This window comes from Quercus robur, chromosome 2 (genome assembly GCF_932294415.1).
Source record: "Quercus robur chromosome 2, dhQueRobu3.1, whole genome shotgun sequence".
NCBI lineage: Eukaryota > Viridiplantae > Streptophyta > Magnoliopsida > Fagales > Fagaceae > Quercus > Quercus robur.
In genome coordinates this window covers 20,759,715-20,776,917 of record NC_065535.1, presented here as the reverse complement: position 1 = coordinate 20,776,917, position 17,203 = coordinate 20,759,715, and the positions used below count along the sequence as shown (strand labels likewise).

At 33.1% G+C, this 17,203-nt stretch overlaps 1 protein-coding gene across 3 annotated transcripts; it reads right to left on the bottom strand.

Moving 5' to 3' along the window:
* Positions 1 to 8,129: 8,129 nt before the first annotated feature.
* Positions 8,130 to 12,782, bottom strand: LOC126712843 (probable CCR4-associated factor 1 homolog 7). Of its 3 annotated transcripts, XR_007651175.1 has the most exons (4): positions 12,596 to 12,782; positions 12,439 to 12,509; positions 10,345 to 10,487; positions 8,130 to 8,631 (listed from the first exon to the last, which is right to left on the bottom strand). XR_007651175.1 is itself a non-coding variant. In XM_050412333.1 (3 exons), exon 3 carries the CDS (start codon positions 12,196 to 12,198, stop codon positions 11,374 to 11,376), a length of 825 nt encoding a protein of 274 aa, XP_050268290.1. In that variant the 5' UTR covers positions 12,199 to 12,332; positions 12,439 to 12,509; positions 12,596 to 12,781; the 3' UTR covers positions 11,153 to 11,373. The 3 variants fall into 3 exon arrangements, 2 of the variants coding, with proteins under 2 accessions (XP_050268290.1, XP_050268291.1); XM_050412333.1 differs by lacking the exons at positions 8,130 to 8,631; positions 10,345 to 10,487 and adding an exon at positions 11,153 to 12,332 and having other exon boundaries at positions 12,596 to 12,781; XM_050412334.1 differs by lacking the exons at positions 8,130 to 8,631; positions 10,345 to 10,487 and adding an exon at positions 11,153 to 12,250 and having other exon boundaries at positions 12,596 to 12,781.
* Positions 12,783 to 17,203: the final 4,421 nt, after the last annotated feature.

Genomic DNA, 17,203 nt, shown 5'->3' with positions numbered 1-17,203 from the left:
AATGCACGGGATAGTTAAACAAAATTTATACATATTCACTTTTATTGGTACAATCATTTGAAAATAATTCTAACTAATACCCAAATGTAAGAGACACATTGACTTACTATTTAAAGTAGCCTTCTGAAGAATTTACACATATTGTGCAACTAAGCCTTAATTTCTCATCAACAATAAAAACATGGAAATTCAAAACATGGAAAGAAAATAAAAATTACAACAATTAATTCCATTATCTTTCATGCTATACTTTGTAATTGTACGGAATTAAGTCAAATCAATTTAAGTAGTTGTAATATAAATTGGCTTCTACTATTTTCTATTCTATAGAGATATGAATATATTGGATTTCTCAAACAATTACCGGTATTGCAATAAAATGATTTATTATTGAAAATAAGAAACAAAGAAAATCTGTCTATAGCTTAAAAAACACAATATAATAAAATTAAAGAGATAAAATTTTCGGAGGACAAAATATTATAGATAATTTTAGAAACAGATTATACACTTAAAAGGGTTAGTAATTTATAGCACTTACCCCCCACTATTAGTATACAGATACCAAGTGCGGTCGTCGTAACCCTTTGAAAGAACCTTCCCTAATTGGACCCTATAAAAAAAAAAAAAAACACCCAATTAACAAAATTGATCCAAAATGGTCTAAAAAGCACACAAAATCAATTCAAAAAACAAAAATATGAGACAAAGTAATTACTTTCCGCTGCCAATGAAATCGTCTTTTGTATTGCTGTTCCAAACTGTAACACTTATCTCTCTAAGGCCTTCAATTAACGAAAACACAAACTTTTCTTAGAATACCGGAGTATTATGACCATCTATATACACACACAAAAAAAACAAAATCAGCATAACTCACTATAACTCTATAGAAGCCTCCAAAATATAAAGAGAAATTAAAAGGGTTGAATTTGATATTTACGTTTGGAGAGAGAGAGTTTGCAGAAACTGTGGTTTTATATTTCTTAACTTGAGAGAGGGGTAAGGTTGCTAGAGTTTTGAGGGTAAGGTTGCTAGGGTTTTAAGGTGTTATAATGTTTTTATTTTTATTTTTTATTTTTTAAATATTGTGCTGACGTGAAAAATTGTGGTGCCAGCAGAGACTTCGGTTTTATATATATATTTTTTAAATATTGTGCTGACGTGGAAAATTGTGGTGCCAGCAGAGGTTTCGGTTTTATATATATATATATATATATAGATAACTAAAAAATCGAGTAATGTTGGGTTAAAGTATATTGCAAATTTTATTACATATATAATTGGATTATATGTATTAATGTTTCACTAATTATAGAAAAAAAAATTCTAAAAAAATTGAGGCTAAAATGCAAAAGCCACTAAACATTTATTTATTAGGTATTGAAATAACCCATCACATAAGCAATAAGAGTTCTTCAATTAATTAGTCAAAAAAAAAAAAAGAGTTCTTCAATTAACACAATGAAATTTCACAATGGTCTTACAACAAGCAAAATTATTAGTCTTCCGTGGGTCAAAATAAAACCTCCCATAATTCAAAACTTAATTGTGAAAATATTATAATATTTTGTTACTCAAATTTTTTAGGTGGGGTGTCATTTTCTATACGATTTTTGTGAAATGATTGCATTTGAATGATTACATCCTCATTTATGGGATTCTCAACAAAAGTAATAATAAGATATCTCATTATGTAATCTTGGGAGTTTTTAAATAATTATAAATATATTATTTAGATCATCAAATATATCGATATTAATGTGGAAATTTAGAAGGAAAAAAAGAACTAAAATGTTTCAAGCAATATATTGAGTTTACCTATTGATGCATTACGAATATTAAAAATCACTAAACCAATAAAATAATCATATATTAGTCACCATGAAAAATATCGGCCAATATTTCAAATATTAATGAAATTTTATATTAAAATCCCATTTTTCTATGTTTCATCGCAACCTTGAATGAGTTGAAAATAATCTTCTAACTTCTCTTATTTAGCTTACTATGAGATATAATTTTTTTTTTTCTGATACTATCAATTACTAGAAAATACTAAAAAATATCTTTACACAAGTTTTTCCTTTGAAACAAACAAAAACATTTTGTTTCATTATATTTGTATAAAATTACTCCAATTTGACCAAAATTTAATACTCTTATTATAATTAATATAACCATTTGCTCCGCCAAATTATATTATTATAATTGACAATATAATTATCAAAATCAATAATTTATAATTCTAGTTTCTCAAAACAAAACAAAAAAAAAAACAATAAATAATAATAAATCCAAGTTTAATCATTTGCATCAACTTTTTTTTTATATATATTAAAAATGACAATGAATTTTATTCATTCGTAATCCGTTATTATAATGGAAAATATATATACATTCTTCAAGCCAAATAATTAATGACCTCTTCATTCTTTTTGGCAGCACTAGCAGGAAATAACAGTTAAACTTGCACTAACAAAAGAATAAACCTAAAACTTGCACAAATCAAAAATATACATTTGTGGGGTCCAATAGTTTATGGGTCCGGCCCACGCGCTTATGGGAAGCCCACCGGTCCTAAACTGAAGGAGGCCAGGGCCCAAGCTCGAAACTAGGAAACATAAAAAGTGGCCCGAAGACACAGCCGAGGACGGTTTCGTCCTCGGCAGGTCCAAAACCTCATGGATAGAAATGGAACACGAGTAAACTATAAAGATCAGAAAATATCCTAGGGAAGTTGTCTTTAATACCCTTCCCTGACATGACACTGCCCCTAACAGAGCCGGGATCTTAGGCTTTATGGATCATCTCCAGCAATTTTGGGATTAGACTGATGGGACAGATATATGTCCTGGAAAGATCGACCCTACACGTTGACGAAGGACAACGAACGTAGGCTAGTATAAAAGAGAATGTTATGTGACCAAAAGGGGGATATCTCTCTCTCCCAGCTAGCTTCTTGAGAAAGACTTGATGAAAGAGAATGTCTGGATAATATACGCCGGACACCACATAAAAACCCTCCGACGAGTAACCGGGGACAGCACCATCGCTCCTCGGACATGATCCGAGGAGCCAAATCCTCCTAGATACAAGATTGAAGGGCCTGAATATCCAGCCCAAAGCTCTATCTCATATTGGTTCACCTATAGTCCGGCCCGAAATGTCGCCCTATGATCCAACGCTGGCCTTTCAAGCCCACTTTCTACAAATATTATTGTGAGGGACTTTTCGTGTGCGAGCCCAACATCGTTGTTGGGCCGTTAAAGATGTTGTGCCCTTACAACATTTATTCATATTCTTGAATTATTTTCATTGAATTACTTTTAAGGTTATATATATATTGGGTGCTATCTGCATTAGGGTAGGCATGGACCGTGCGCCCGTGGCGAAGGGCAAGTGGCGTAATGAGGGTAACAGAACATGGCCAGCATTACATGACTCCAACCACAAGAATAATTAATCATGTTTTTAAACAATACAAAGAACAAAATTGAAGTCATTTCCATTGCATAAAGTATTACTTCGTGGCCAAGCCTTTTCTTTAAGAAGCTTTTATTAATGGCTTATGAACTATGAGGTGGGCATCATCTGTCCTTTCTCTCTACAACAAAATATCCTTTTTCACACCAACATTAATTAAAGTAGAACAAAACTTAGGTAATGGTGCTTCGTGATGGAATATGCCAATGCATAGAAATCCCAATCATGGATTAATAATGATGATAGTGGAAATACTTGTAGCAGACCAAGCATTGCGCAATAGTTATAAAAATATAAAAACATCAGAATAATCAAATGAATTTGGAAATATGTGAAAAGGTTTGACTCAAATATCATTTTTATTTGGTGAGTTTTGTATTGTTTGGACTCTTGGTCTTCTTGCTTTTGTACCTCGGTTTTAGACTTTTAGTTACAACAAATAAAGAAACGGCTCAAGGTGAAAGAGTCCCAGAAATGGGAAGAATGGAATATCCTTCTCAGTTTGCATATCTTTTCCTGGTGTGTTCTACATATCTCTCTGTAGCTCTTCAAGGTTTACAAAATCATTTTGATTTCGTATTCTTGTAAGAAAAAGCTCCACATTTTGCCTAACTAATTCTTAAAATCTCTCACATTAATCTATGTATAATTGTGTAAAATTCATTTATAACTAGAATAACCATGTAAATTTACACTAGCAATTTGACACTATTTATTTTGCATTTAGTTTTTTATTCTTTTTTTACCTATCCTGATAATAAAAGAAAAAAATGAATAGTAGTTGTATGTAAAGAAAGAAAAACAATTTTAAAAAATTAAGAAAATTTGATATTTTAATGAAATGTACTATAAAATAGATAATCTAAAGTGGGATGTATAGAAAAATAAGTATTTAAAATATAACAAATAGGTTCTTATTCTAAAATAGACAAAAAAAAAAAAAAAAATTGTACCAACTAATACGAATTGCAAATGCTCTTTAGACGTAGATGAAATTTTAGAAAAATAAATAGAACTTGTAGGATGAGGGTCCAAATTCGTATATTGGGTCTTGGGCCTTAGCCGAAGACGTTAGTTGGTCCGAAGACTGATAAACAGTAGTGAGGGTGTCGATCTCAGAATCCCATGAGTAAGATTCAAATAGAAAGGCTGGGGAAGGTAGTCCGAGGAGGAGTATCTCCTCGGACGAACGAAGGACAAATCAAGTGTGTATTCTATCACTCAAAGTGACATTCCAAGAAATTCCACTGAGAAAAAAGTGCTTTATGAACATACTGTAAGAATGAGAGTTAGAAAATATCTAAGGAAAAACTGCTATCACCGCATTAAATGTCTTGCAACTAACTTTCTAGCCGTATTTATGTGGAAAAGACCCCTAAATAGTGCTGCCTTGACTACCACAATTCACAGAAAACTAGAGAGGATGTCTGATGGGACAAACACTCAGGTAGTGGCTCAAATGATCAACAAGTGTAAGATCAAGATAGCCCAAGAGGAACTATATAAAGTAAGAGATCCTCCATGGATAAGGGATCGAGAAAAAGAGAGAAAATTACTGTAACATCAAGAATTGATTTTATAATCAAATCTGAAAGAAATATACAAGAACGGATCTCCTTGGACTTTGTCGAGAACGATTTTCTTTATTATAAACCTGTCAATTTACATCTTCTTGTCATCTAAATCTACTTTTGTGTCTGTCTAATTCATTAGAACCCAGTTTTCCAACCCATTCTCTACAAATTCATTGTTTTGGGTTTTTTGGGCCTCAGTCCATCTATCTGTTGGGTTAAGATTTAAAATCTAGTCCTTACAAAACTTTTCTAGAACACTTCACTTGCCAACTTGGTTGACTTTTTTTTTTTTTTTTTCAATTTATAATTTTTCCAATACTTGCACAACTAGGGTAAATGATTTTATAAAAAAAAAATTTAAAAGGACCGAACTCGACTTTTGAACGTCCATAAATTTTAAGAGGTTTGTTTAATTAAAGTACTCTTTTGAAGTTAAAAGATGAGTTAGAATTTGTTCACATAAATTTTTAGCTTCAATTAGAGTACTCCTTTTAATGTTAAGGCAAGCTTAGAATTTTATTCAACCAAAGAGAGAGAGCAGTGAGTCACTCCATGCAACCTCACACTATTTTATGAGGGAGAACACCGCAATCTTTTACTTTTTTTTTTTTTTTTTTTTAGAGATAATTACAACATGCTGCTATCTTGGTCTTTTTAACACCAAAGATGTTTATTTACAAAGGGTAAAGCTTCCATCAAGTGCTCCTATACATTGGAAAAGATACAACGTAAACACATGTCGGGCTTATGTTACGTCCAGTGTAAGAAAACTTGACACAAGCCAAATCCATCTACAAATCAGGCTTCAACTTATCCAAGGTAATGGGTTGTTGTCCATTTTGAAAACTCAGAGCGATGACTATATTAAGAGAAATCCAAGGATCAGCCAAAAATGGGTATTTACCCATAATTTGAAAACTATCTAGTAAAATATCTCTGTTTTGAAAATGTTTAGCAAAATGCCTCTAGTTTTTAAACTCGATTTTAATATAATCAAGTTACAGATGAAACTCAACATTAGTAATGTTGAGTTCTATTCATATTTTTCCACTTAAATTTTTTTGAAAATTTAAATGAAACTCGGCATTGCTAATGTCAAGTTCTATTCATAGAACTCGATTTTAAGGATACCAAGTTTTACAAAAAACTCGATTTTGTTAAAATCGAGTTCCAAAACAAGGACATTTTGCTAAATAGTTTAAAAAAATAAAAAGGACATTTTGCTACATATTTTTAAAGTTAGGGGTAAATACCCATTCCCCAACCCCTCCACCCCCACAAAGGATCTGAACATGCTTAGAGCGTCAGTATTGGTGGTACCAAAAATTTAAGTTTTGACACCACAAAAAGTACTTTATCTATTTCACCACCCCACTTTGCAAAACACATAATATCAATTGTTTTATTTTAACATTCAACACATTTTAATTATATAAACTATGGAGATCAATTAGCCAGAAGGTACTATTAAAACTGTACGAATTGGGCCTATGGCCCAATCTGAGGATATTAACCAATTCGAGGATGGTCAAATAAGGTTATTATGGGAATGGTATGAGAAGAAGAAATAAGGATTGTGTATAATAGTCCAAAATATATCCGAGAAGAAAAGTCATCTCAGAAATAGAGATCCGAGATCAGTAAGAATATCTTATCATCCTGGACATTCTTCAAGGTTGCATCACGATTAGAAGTCGGACATTGGATAAGGGATGAGTAAAGGGAGGCAACAAATATCTTCAAAAGCTACTACCTCCACATTAAATGCATCTCAGCTAACTCTCTCGCCGCATTAATGTGGAGGTAATACCTGAACAGTGGTTAAGCAGCCTTACAGTTACTAGTTGAAGGTTTTGGGAGGTGTTGAATGGGACAAGAAGGAATTCCTAAAAACTAACCTACACGTGTATGGTAAAGATGATACCAAAATTATAGTATATAGCATGGAGATGTGGCCTAAAGGAGAGGGATCGAGAAATCAAGAAATCTTTGTAATAATCATTTGAACTCTTATAACATTGATCATCAACTGGATATTATAATATAGCTCCTCGGACTATGCCGAGGACAAATTTTCTCATTTCACTTGTTTTTTATTCTCTTAAATAAACAACTGTTATTGTCTTTCTTACCAAATAGAACTAGTTTTTTTACCCACGCTCTACAAATTCATTGTTTGAGCTTATTGAGCTAAAACCCAATCTTATATTGGGTCCAATCCAAATTCGGCCCTTACATAAACAATACAATAAAATAATATATCCACTACAATAAACAACAACCACAACCAAAAGGAAAGCAAAAACAAAAGTTTATTTAAAAAAAAAAAAAAAAAAATCATGCCTAGAAAAAACAAAAGTTTTAAAAAAATTCGACTCTAGTTTTTTAATTTTTTTAGAATAATTTTTGTGCCACACCAAAAGACACAACATTGGCCACAACTCGCCCATGTGGTGAGTTGTGATTGATGGAGAGGTGTCCCCACATCACCCCTCCACCAACCACAACTTACCATATGGGCGAGTTGTGGCCAATATTGTGAGGCACCCGGCAGGTATCTAATACGTAATCTGAGCTAGGAGCTAATAAAATATTGCTTTTTGTTCAACAGCAAAAATTAGCTTCAGTCACTTTGTTATATTTAGTTGTTAAATTTAGCATTTTAGCCATTTATCTCCACTAAGTTACATCCTAGTCATGGCCTAGGAAGTAACACACTTCTCTCAAAATAATGTCATATATTCCGAGATTCCATATATGCATGCAAAACTCTGACTGCAACAGGGTTCCATTCACCCAACTGTTAACATAATTGCTGAATCTTTTATCTTCTGATGAATGTTTGTCTCCCGAGGCAATTACATCATCTGCAATATATTTCATTGTTAGGTAGCATCTCTTTATTAACCCAAGTCGTAGTAAAGATAGAACATGATGACAGTCAAAAGTAAGAAAAAACAAAGAACCTGAGATATCATATTACCCAGTTATTGGCTTATTGCAAGAAATGCGGAATCTCTTTCTTGGGAAAATAAAAATTTTAAAAGCAAGCAAAAGAAAGAAAAGAGAGAGACAACAAAAAGAGACTGCTTCTTCAGCATCCATCAGATGCATTTATACTTTCTGAAAGTGTAACTGAAAATAAAACAGAAAATCCAATCTCATCTTACAAAACTTGCCTCAAATGTTGATGTCAGACAATACTTCATAATTGGTTGCCAGAACATTGCAAATATGCGCCTTTTTTTACACAAACACACAAAGTACAAAACAAGTGAAGCACACAAGTTGATAGGCCTCTGGCATTGACCCTAGCAAATTGGGTAAACTGGGAATTGCATGAGCCTCATTGTGCCTTGATTTATGCACTTTCTTCAATCAAAATAAAGTGTCCATAACACTGTTGCTTTTATCAGTGCCTAATGCTTCTGCTTCAGTTGAAAGGAGGGAGCTTGAAAAGAAAGATTGATGCTACTCAAAGCTTCCCACCAGCCAGATACCATCCACTGTTACTCCTGCATCCAAGCTCTAAGAAAACTTATTCCTTCAACATGATCCAGGTAACCTTGCCCTAAGAAAAACACTTGAGAGTATAATTAATAAATTGATTATGCTAGGAAATAACATAAAAAGCAGCAGACATTTTGCAATGCATGTGCAAGAAAAGTGATGCAATCTTGAGGTTCCCAGACAACATAAGAGCAAATCACCCAATATCAAAGATGAAACAACAGTATTGAGAAATCAATTCAGTTTATGCCAGGACGATCTACATCTACCGTTGAAACTATTTTCTTAGACATTTTATGGAAAAATATAGAGAAGTCTGAAAAGATCTCTACATGATTTTTATTGACCAAGATAATGTATGATAGGGTAGCTAGAGCAGATATTAGTGAGTTTTAGAAAAGGAGTTCTTCTAAAATATACTAACTGGATTAAGGATATGTATATTATAATGGAGCTGTATTAGTGTGAGAACAGGTGGATGTATTACAAGTGAGTTTTTCTACCGCTATAATTTTGCAACAAGCATCAAGAATCAACATTAAGTCCATATCTTTTTGCACTAATTATGGAAGAGCTCACTAAATTGATTCAAGATGAATTACCTGTGTATGCTTTTTGCAGATGATATAATTTAAGCTGATGAAACTAGAAGTGGAGTTAATGTCAAATTAGAATTTGACGAGATACATTAGAATCTAAACACTTTTGGCTGAGTAGGACTAATATAGAGTATGTGAAATATAAATTTAATAAAAGTAGAAAACAAAGATTAAGGGATTGTAACACTTAATGGTCAAGAGATACCAAAGAGTGAGTGCTTTCAATGTCTTGAATCAATAATTTAAGGATTGAGAGATTGAAGAGGATGTGAATCATATGATAAGCATTGGGTGGATGAAGTGGAGAAACGCATAAGAGTATTGTGTAGTCATAAAATGTCTATCAAGTTAAAAGAAAAGTTTACAATTATAAGACCAACTATGCTCTATAATACTGAATGTTGGGCAATTAAGAAGCCAGGAAAGATATGATTAGTATGAAATGTTAATGGATTAGTAGAAATACAAGGAAAGATATGATTCAAAAATTCGCTAAGAGATATAGGTGCCCCCTATTGATGAAAAGATGAGGGAGTCACTTGTTATGGGTTGGTCATGTGCTACAAAGAGCAATTAATGCACCAATGAGAAAATGTGAGTTTATTAAAGTTGAGGGTAGGAAACAAAAAAAGGTAGAGGAAAACCTTAAAAATAACACATTAGCAGAAGTAGTAAAAAAGGATGTCAATTAAAGATGTACAAAAGGCATAAGTCTGAATAGGATAGAATAGCAAAAAAGAATCCATATTACCAACCCGACTTAGTCTGTTAGATCTATAGCCAACCCCATAGTGGCATGGATGTTGTTGTTTTTGTACACTATAAAAGTAATACACACCAGTAAAAAAAAGAAAATTGCACATAAATTACAACATGGGATACAACAAAACTGAATCATAGCAGATGCAGCTACACTGCTGCCTCCAAGTGGAGTAGATAAACACAAATGATGTCTGATTAAAGAACAAAGGTGCATTCCTACATAATTGCAACATTAACAATCTAAATTCTCCATAAAGTGATAGAAAATAACAGCCTGGTTTATTTCAATGAAAGAAAATAAAAACACAAATATTCATCAATTAAATTGCAGTGATAGAAGTAAAACACGAACATTAATCGATAAATTTCCAATGATAGAACAAAAGGAAGATGAGGACATTGCAATTTCATACCTGGGGGATATGGTGCAAAATTAACCATCTGGTTGATGACAGTTTAGTTGAAGAAAACTGTACGCACATCTCTGGTAATATATGCTCTCCTAATCTCTTCATACTGTTCAATCTATGCCACCTCCAAGCCTTCTTGACAAATCCTTCAAATAGGATAAAAAAGAGAGCATATTCACAAATGAGCACAATGAGGAAGATATAATCATTGCACACCTTGAGGATAAGGTGTGCAATGACCAGAACCCACTCCCATTCATGAGTATTTGCAGAAGTAAACTGCATGCACTACCTCCAATAACAAATATCATCCTACTCTCCCTCTTCCACACCTTCCAGGCCTTCCCCATCTTCCAGAAAGGATCACTCTGGCAGATACAGGCATGGGTCGTGCATGTGTGATAATAAGGAAGGAAAATTCCAAAACAAAACTTCACTACCTTTACAATGTAATTTATTGAGAATATATGTTAAAAGATTAGAGGAAACCTTAGCAAGTAAGGATTGGGAGAAGGAAAAAAAAAGCCTCAATGAAAATTAGATACAAAAATAAACATCTTGATTAACAGGGACTACAAAATCAAGAAACGGGGTTCATTGATTTTAAAATTAATATCTAAATCAGAATAAGTTAACTCTTTATCAACTATGATTGAGGGAGTTCGATAGGATGTTATCACAAGGAAAAGCTCTCAACTCCATATGGATCTCCCATGAGTTAAATATACATACTAATGCAATGACCTAAATAGTAAGAATGATATAGACACAATCAATAGGTGATAATAAAGAAAAAGAAACTCAGAAGAAGTAAATAACCATCATAAGTTTTTATTCAAAGTCTAACTGCAACAATGTACACGCAACTCAAGCTACAAAAACCGGTTAAGGTTTCAGTTACAAAGCAAGCAAAGAAGACAAAGTTACGACTAAATTGACAATTTTTTGCCAGTTTACAAAGAGAACTGATAGTCTCACACTTAAGTAGTCTACAAATATTCATCAATCTTTCTTATCCCCAATTATTTCCTTTCAATTAGTACTCTGTCCATTCTCGACACCAAGACCATATAAAACACCAGCGTATTTCTCTGTAGATCCACTGAAGAAGGTTTCCCTCAACTTCCTAAACGTAGAAGCTGTCAGCAAACTATCAGAACCTGCTTGATGACACACACCAACTCTCTCCACGTCCAACAACTCTGCAAGCTTGTTCAACCCACCATGAAGGCTGTTGCAAAACTTCATCAAATGCTTGATATCATACACCGTGGGGAAATACATATTGATCAAATCAAAGAACCCCGCTTGCGTATCAGGCAGACTCCGGCATGTCAACAGCTTAAGCAAGTACCCGAAATCATACCCACTATGGAAAGTAACCCATTGCACACCATCGTTCAACACAATCCCCGACGACATCAAAAGCTCACCAAACCGATTTACATCGATCCCCTTCTCATTATTCTTCTTGAAATCAATCCCACACTGGTGCAACAACTCAATTGAATCACTGGCGAAGATATCCTCACTTATATTAAACTCGCGGAAATTGAATTGCCAGATGCAAAACTTGTCAGTCCCGCAAGTGGGAAGATTCCCATTTTCATCAGAGAAAGTGAGACCCAATTGGATCAACTTCAACATGTCCACATTGTCTTTCAAAGTTTGATAATTATAGTCATTAATATTCTTAAAAGTCCCGACAGGTCGAAGAACCACGCCAGGAAACTCAGTATCCATAGCAATAAAATTATAATTGTCGACCACTTCACGGATCAGAGAAAACTCTTCTTCCAAATTATCATTCCAAACCTCCCTGATTTGAATCGAATCCCCTTTCGGTAAAATCGACATTTCCAATGTTTCAATTCAGGCAACAGGATGGGAAATACAATCAAACCCAGATCTGAAAACACAAAAAGTTTTGTTCTTTTGCCTAAGTTCAAAGCTTTGCAAAAAAACGACAGCGTTTTTTGCTTCAGACAGATCTAGAACATACCAAAGAGAATAACAGTAAATCCATATATTCTTATTCTTTAAACAAAAAAAAAAAAAAACAAAAACAAAAAGGATTCAGATGAAACCCCAAAAAACCTGAACTGGGTTTGGTTACTTGCAAATCAGAGTCTCCAAAAACGACAGCGTTTTTGGCGGTTCCACTAGATCTGAAACAAACAAAACAAACATAAGCAAAAAACACAAAACAAAAACCAAAGTATAGAACTAGTTTAAGCAAGGTGAGAGATCTGACCTTGGAAAAGTGAAAGATGGGGTTTGGAAAAAACAGATCTAGAAGTTGGTAGAGGAAGTGATGATAATATGGGTGGGGGTGGTGGGCAGCGAACTCTCTAGGTCAACGAACCAGAGAGAGGGGAAAATGGGGTTGGAGACCTTTTACTGGGGGTGTGGTCTGTGGTGTGCTGTGCGTCTTGTGGTGCCTTCTTATTTCTTTCTTTACCAAGTGGGGGCGAGCGAAAGTGATGTTGCCTACGAATGGGTCAAACGATGCCGTTTCTCTCTCTATTCTGATATTTTTCAACAAAATTTTTTTTCCCTCTTCTTAATAAGTAACATTTATTAATAAAACTAGTTTAAAAAAAAATCGTTTTTATTATTATTTTTTTAAGATAATTTCAACTTATTACGTCTGCTCCTGATGATGATGATAGTTAATTGGAATTTTTATTAAGTTGATAAACATTCATTAACTTTTCCTTATCAAGATATATGAATATATCAGCATGTATTAAATCATACTAGCTTTTAACCTCATGCATATACATAAAATACTTAAAAATATACAATAAGATGCATAATATAATTCCTATATATATAATTTAAACACTATTGATAGTCATTTTTATATTTTGTTGACTTTTTAAAAAAAATTATAAGGTTATTATTAGGTATAAAATGTAAATTGTCCATGTTTTTAAAAAAAAAAATTATTGTGAAGCACTTTTTTTTTTTTTTTTTTTTGAGATTCATTTATTCTAAACTTTTTGATTTTTGTACTTAATAACTTATTTGGATGAATATTTATGATGTGGTTCCACATTTGATTCTAAAATTAAGAAATAAAATTCTTTAAAAATAAATAATTTAGAACACATGGTGTAAAATTCAAATTCAAATTTGAGTTTCTCTTAGTTTCACCTATTATTATATATAGAAATAAATTTGTCAAATTATTATTATTTGATGAGTTGTCAAATTATTATTTTGACCAAATTACATAGAAATAAGTTGTTAAAATAAGACATACACGTTAATGGTTTTGTTAAGTTGTCACATAGTTGGAGGGAGGATTGGTAAATTATATATCCATTTGGGTCTCAAAGCAAAATTTGATTCGGGTCTTTAGCTTTGTTCGGACTTTGGATTGGAGTCTCTCACTCATCATTATTGCGTTGGCTTTGGCAGATTCTTTTTCAAATTTTATTAGCGCATAATAAAACACTAATCTGAAATTTTGTAAGATTTGTTTGAGCTGTAAATGTGTCAGCAATCAGCGATTCAGCATCACTCTCTCTCTCTCTCTCTAATCTCTATAGGTTCTTCCTTTTTTTTTTTTATATAACTAAAATATAATTGAATATATATGTAAACCATTAAAGTTAATATAGAAAAGAAGTAATTTGTTTGTTTGATTAAAAAAAAATAATGAAAAATTAAGCAGGTTCGTAGCAGTAGCACATGAGTGGATGAAGATTGAAAGGAGCATGATCTATTCGCTCCATATAATGGGCTGCATTAGACCAATTTTTTTTTTTTTTTTTTTTTGAGAAATCATTTGACCAATTTTAACATGACAAGTCATAGCACCAATCCCTCGTTTCGGTTTTCACTTTTCACCATTCCACATGAAAGAAAAAAATGAACACCGAGTACACCCAATTTCCTTGACCATATCATACCCATGAACAATAAAGTACAAGTTACAAAATTTTCTTTATTATTATTAATTTTTTTTTTTTGTCTTTCTAAAATTTTTAAAGTAGGTCTCTATCAATATCAAAGACTTGGCTATACCACTTATTTTAAGCCTAAGATGCATTTTGATTTTACAGGAATCGTCGTGGAGGGGATGAATGTGATGTCTTGTCGCAATCAGATTCATGTATTTTCGTATTTTGGTTCAACGCGAAAAGGAAGACTGTTATTACCAAATGCGATGGCTTTCCCAATTTTCACAGCTGGTTGACATGGTTGCAACCTATTGTATCGTGACGTGTAGTGGACAGAAACCAAAAACACTAATGATTCCTGCTTCCAAAACAAAAATTATTTGGAAGACCTGTTTGACTATTCTCATAATACTTTATATTTAATGGATTTATTTTATATACAGGAAAGGTTTTGCTGGCACACTAGCATGCAGCAATTACTATATGATAGGTTATGTGGCAGAAAAAAAAAGTAACATATGTTCAAGATCATATGCAATTACTATATGATAAGTTATATGGTAGCAAAAAGAAAGTAACATGTGTTCAAAATCATGTGCATTACATGTGTTCAAAATCATGTGCAATGCACATGATCAAGTGGGCCCTTAGACGAATCTATTCTTAGGCTTGGGGGGCATCCCCTGGCGGAAATTTTTTTTTAAATAAAATATTGGTATATATTTATGTACTAACTTTAGTAATTTGATTTAATAAAATTACACTTAATCTCTCTTAACAATATAATTGATTCTTTTAAAGGCCATGAAAAAAAAAAGGGAAAAAAAGAAGAAGAAGAAGTTATGGATCTAAAATCTAGAACAAAATTAACAAACCCAAAAAAAATTGGCCCAACAACAAAAATGATGAATAGCAAAGCTAAAAATAGTTAAGTTTAATCAATTAATTTTACCCAATTCAAAAATGGATGGAGGGGGTAACAGTCCAAGCAACATAAAACTTTATAGGGTAGAATCCAAATTCTAAATCTTTAGTGTATAAAATCTAAAAATCCCTAAACTTTAGGGGTATAGTTTGCAATCTAGCCTTAAAGTGATATAAACAGCTTATTAAAATAATAAATAAATAATTAATCACCACAAATTTCTTTTGCAACCAACCATAGCCACACCACGGTTGTGGCAACCACACACACAAACATATAAAAATAAAAACACTACATCACCACCAGCCACAACCAATCACTGCCATCACAACTCTAGCCATGATAACCCACCATCATAACCACAACCCACCCCCACAGCTAAACCCACAAAACCCATAGCCAAAATCAACAATCTTGTTCATTTATAAACCTATTCGTCTCTGCCAATCATATGTCCAACCCATATACAATTCCAACTTGTAAAGCATTGAGCTCTCATGTCTTCATCCGCAAAATGTTAATTGAAGTCACCAATAAATCAAATTGGTCGAGAATGTCTCATTGTCTTGAAGAATGGACACATTCATAAAATGGGTTGGAGGGTTGCGAATGGAGGAGAGGGGAGAAAAGGGGTTAGGTGACTAGCCAAAGAAGAGAGAGAGAAAAGGTTAGGGGGATTGAGATTTGAGAGTACATAAACACTTGTATATAATTTCATATGGAATTGCTTGAGAGTACATAAACGCCTTATAGCTCTCGATATGATAGAGGGGGTCTTTCATGTCATTGAATATTTACAACTATGACATTTAACTTTCATGGTAAAGGGAAAACCATCGCTTATAAGGTAAACTGCACATCAATAGTTTAGTCCAATGCTTCCACCGTTGTTCGGCTTTCCCTTTATGGCCTCCATCAATCCATTAAGATTTACTTTTACCTCTTTCAATTGCTCGTCCTAGGGATTGAGATCAAGTAGGTATTGCACCTGATACAATAGCAATGAATTGTTGAAATTGAAAGTTGGAAAAAGCAACTTTCAATCTTAACCATTGAATAAAAAAAGTTGAAAACTAGTTGAAAGAAGTTAAAAAGTTAAAGCTAAAAAATAAAATGGTAAAAATTTATGTGAGAGGGAGTAGGGTAATTGCACCCAGTGCAATAGTCTAGGTGGAGTATTGCACTGGATCCAAATCCCTCGTCCTACTATGTAGAGGATTCGATCTTATTTGGAATTTTAAGGCAAGTCATTCAACTTTCTGCTCATCATGTCATTTTACAACTCATTCTTCATTCTTCATTCCTTTCCCATTGTTCCGTTTTTCCCTTAGATGCTTGTGGGGATCATCTTGAGAAGGCAAAAGTTGTTGCATGATTTTTTAGTTATATTATAAGTTGTTGCATGCCTTGGGTCAAGTCCCTCACTTGTTTTTTTAAAAGTAGCAACCCTTTATTGATCCTGAGGATGATCCAGCGGCGAAGTCAAGATTTCAGTTTATTAAAAGACAATATAAAAAAATAGCCTAAAGAAAATCAATCAACATTAATAATAAATAAACAAACAACTATAATTGTTATAACATTTTGTTGTGTCTATAACATTATTTATTATTATTATTATAATATTATATTGTGTATAATATTAATATGAGGGCTCGTTGATTGAGTTGTTGTGGCTGATTTGAAAGGGAAAAAAAAAGTATTGGGGAGAAAATATAAAAGAGTAGTAGGAATGGTGTGGTGTGGTGTGGTGAAATCATGTGTGACAGTGGCTTTCAATAAGTGAGAGCTGGTCTCTTTTTCTTAGGTGCTAGGCTTATTGATTAAGTAGTATAGGTTTTTGGCTTTTTTCTTATGTCAGTGGTACAAATTGGTTACTGTGGGAATGCTTCTTTGTTTTTTCTTTTCTCATGTCAAGAGAGGCAAGACCTTAAAGAGTTAAAATTGTTTTATTTAAAAGTCATTTTTTGAGGAGCCAGGGGTCACTTGCCCCCTCTCGCCCCCTGGCTCCTCCCAGGGATGATCA

What these genes read in the sequence shown, in the direction of transcription:
- LOC126712843 (XM_050412333.1), bottom strand. Translation starts at nt 12,198, where the DNA reads ATGTCGATTTTACCGAAAGGGGATTCGATTCAAATCAGGGAGGTTTGG.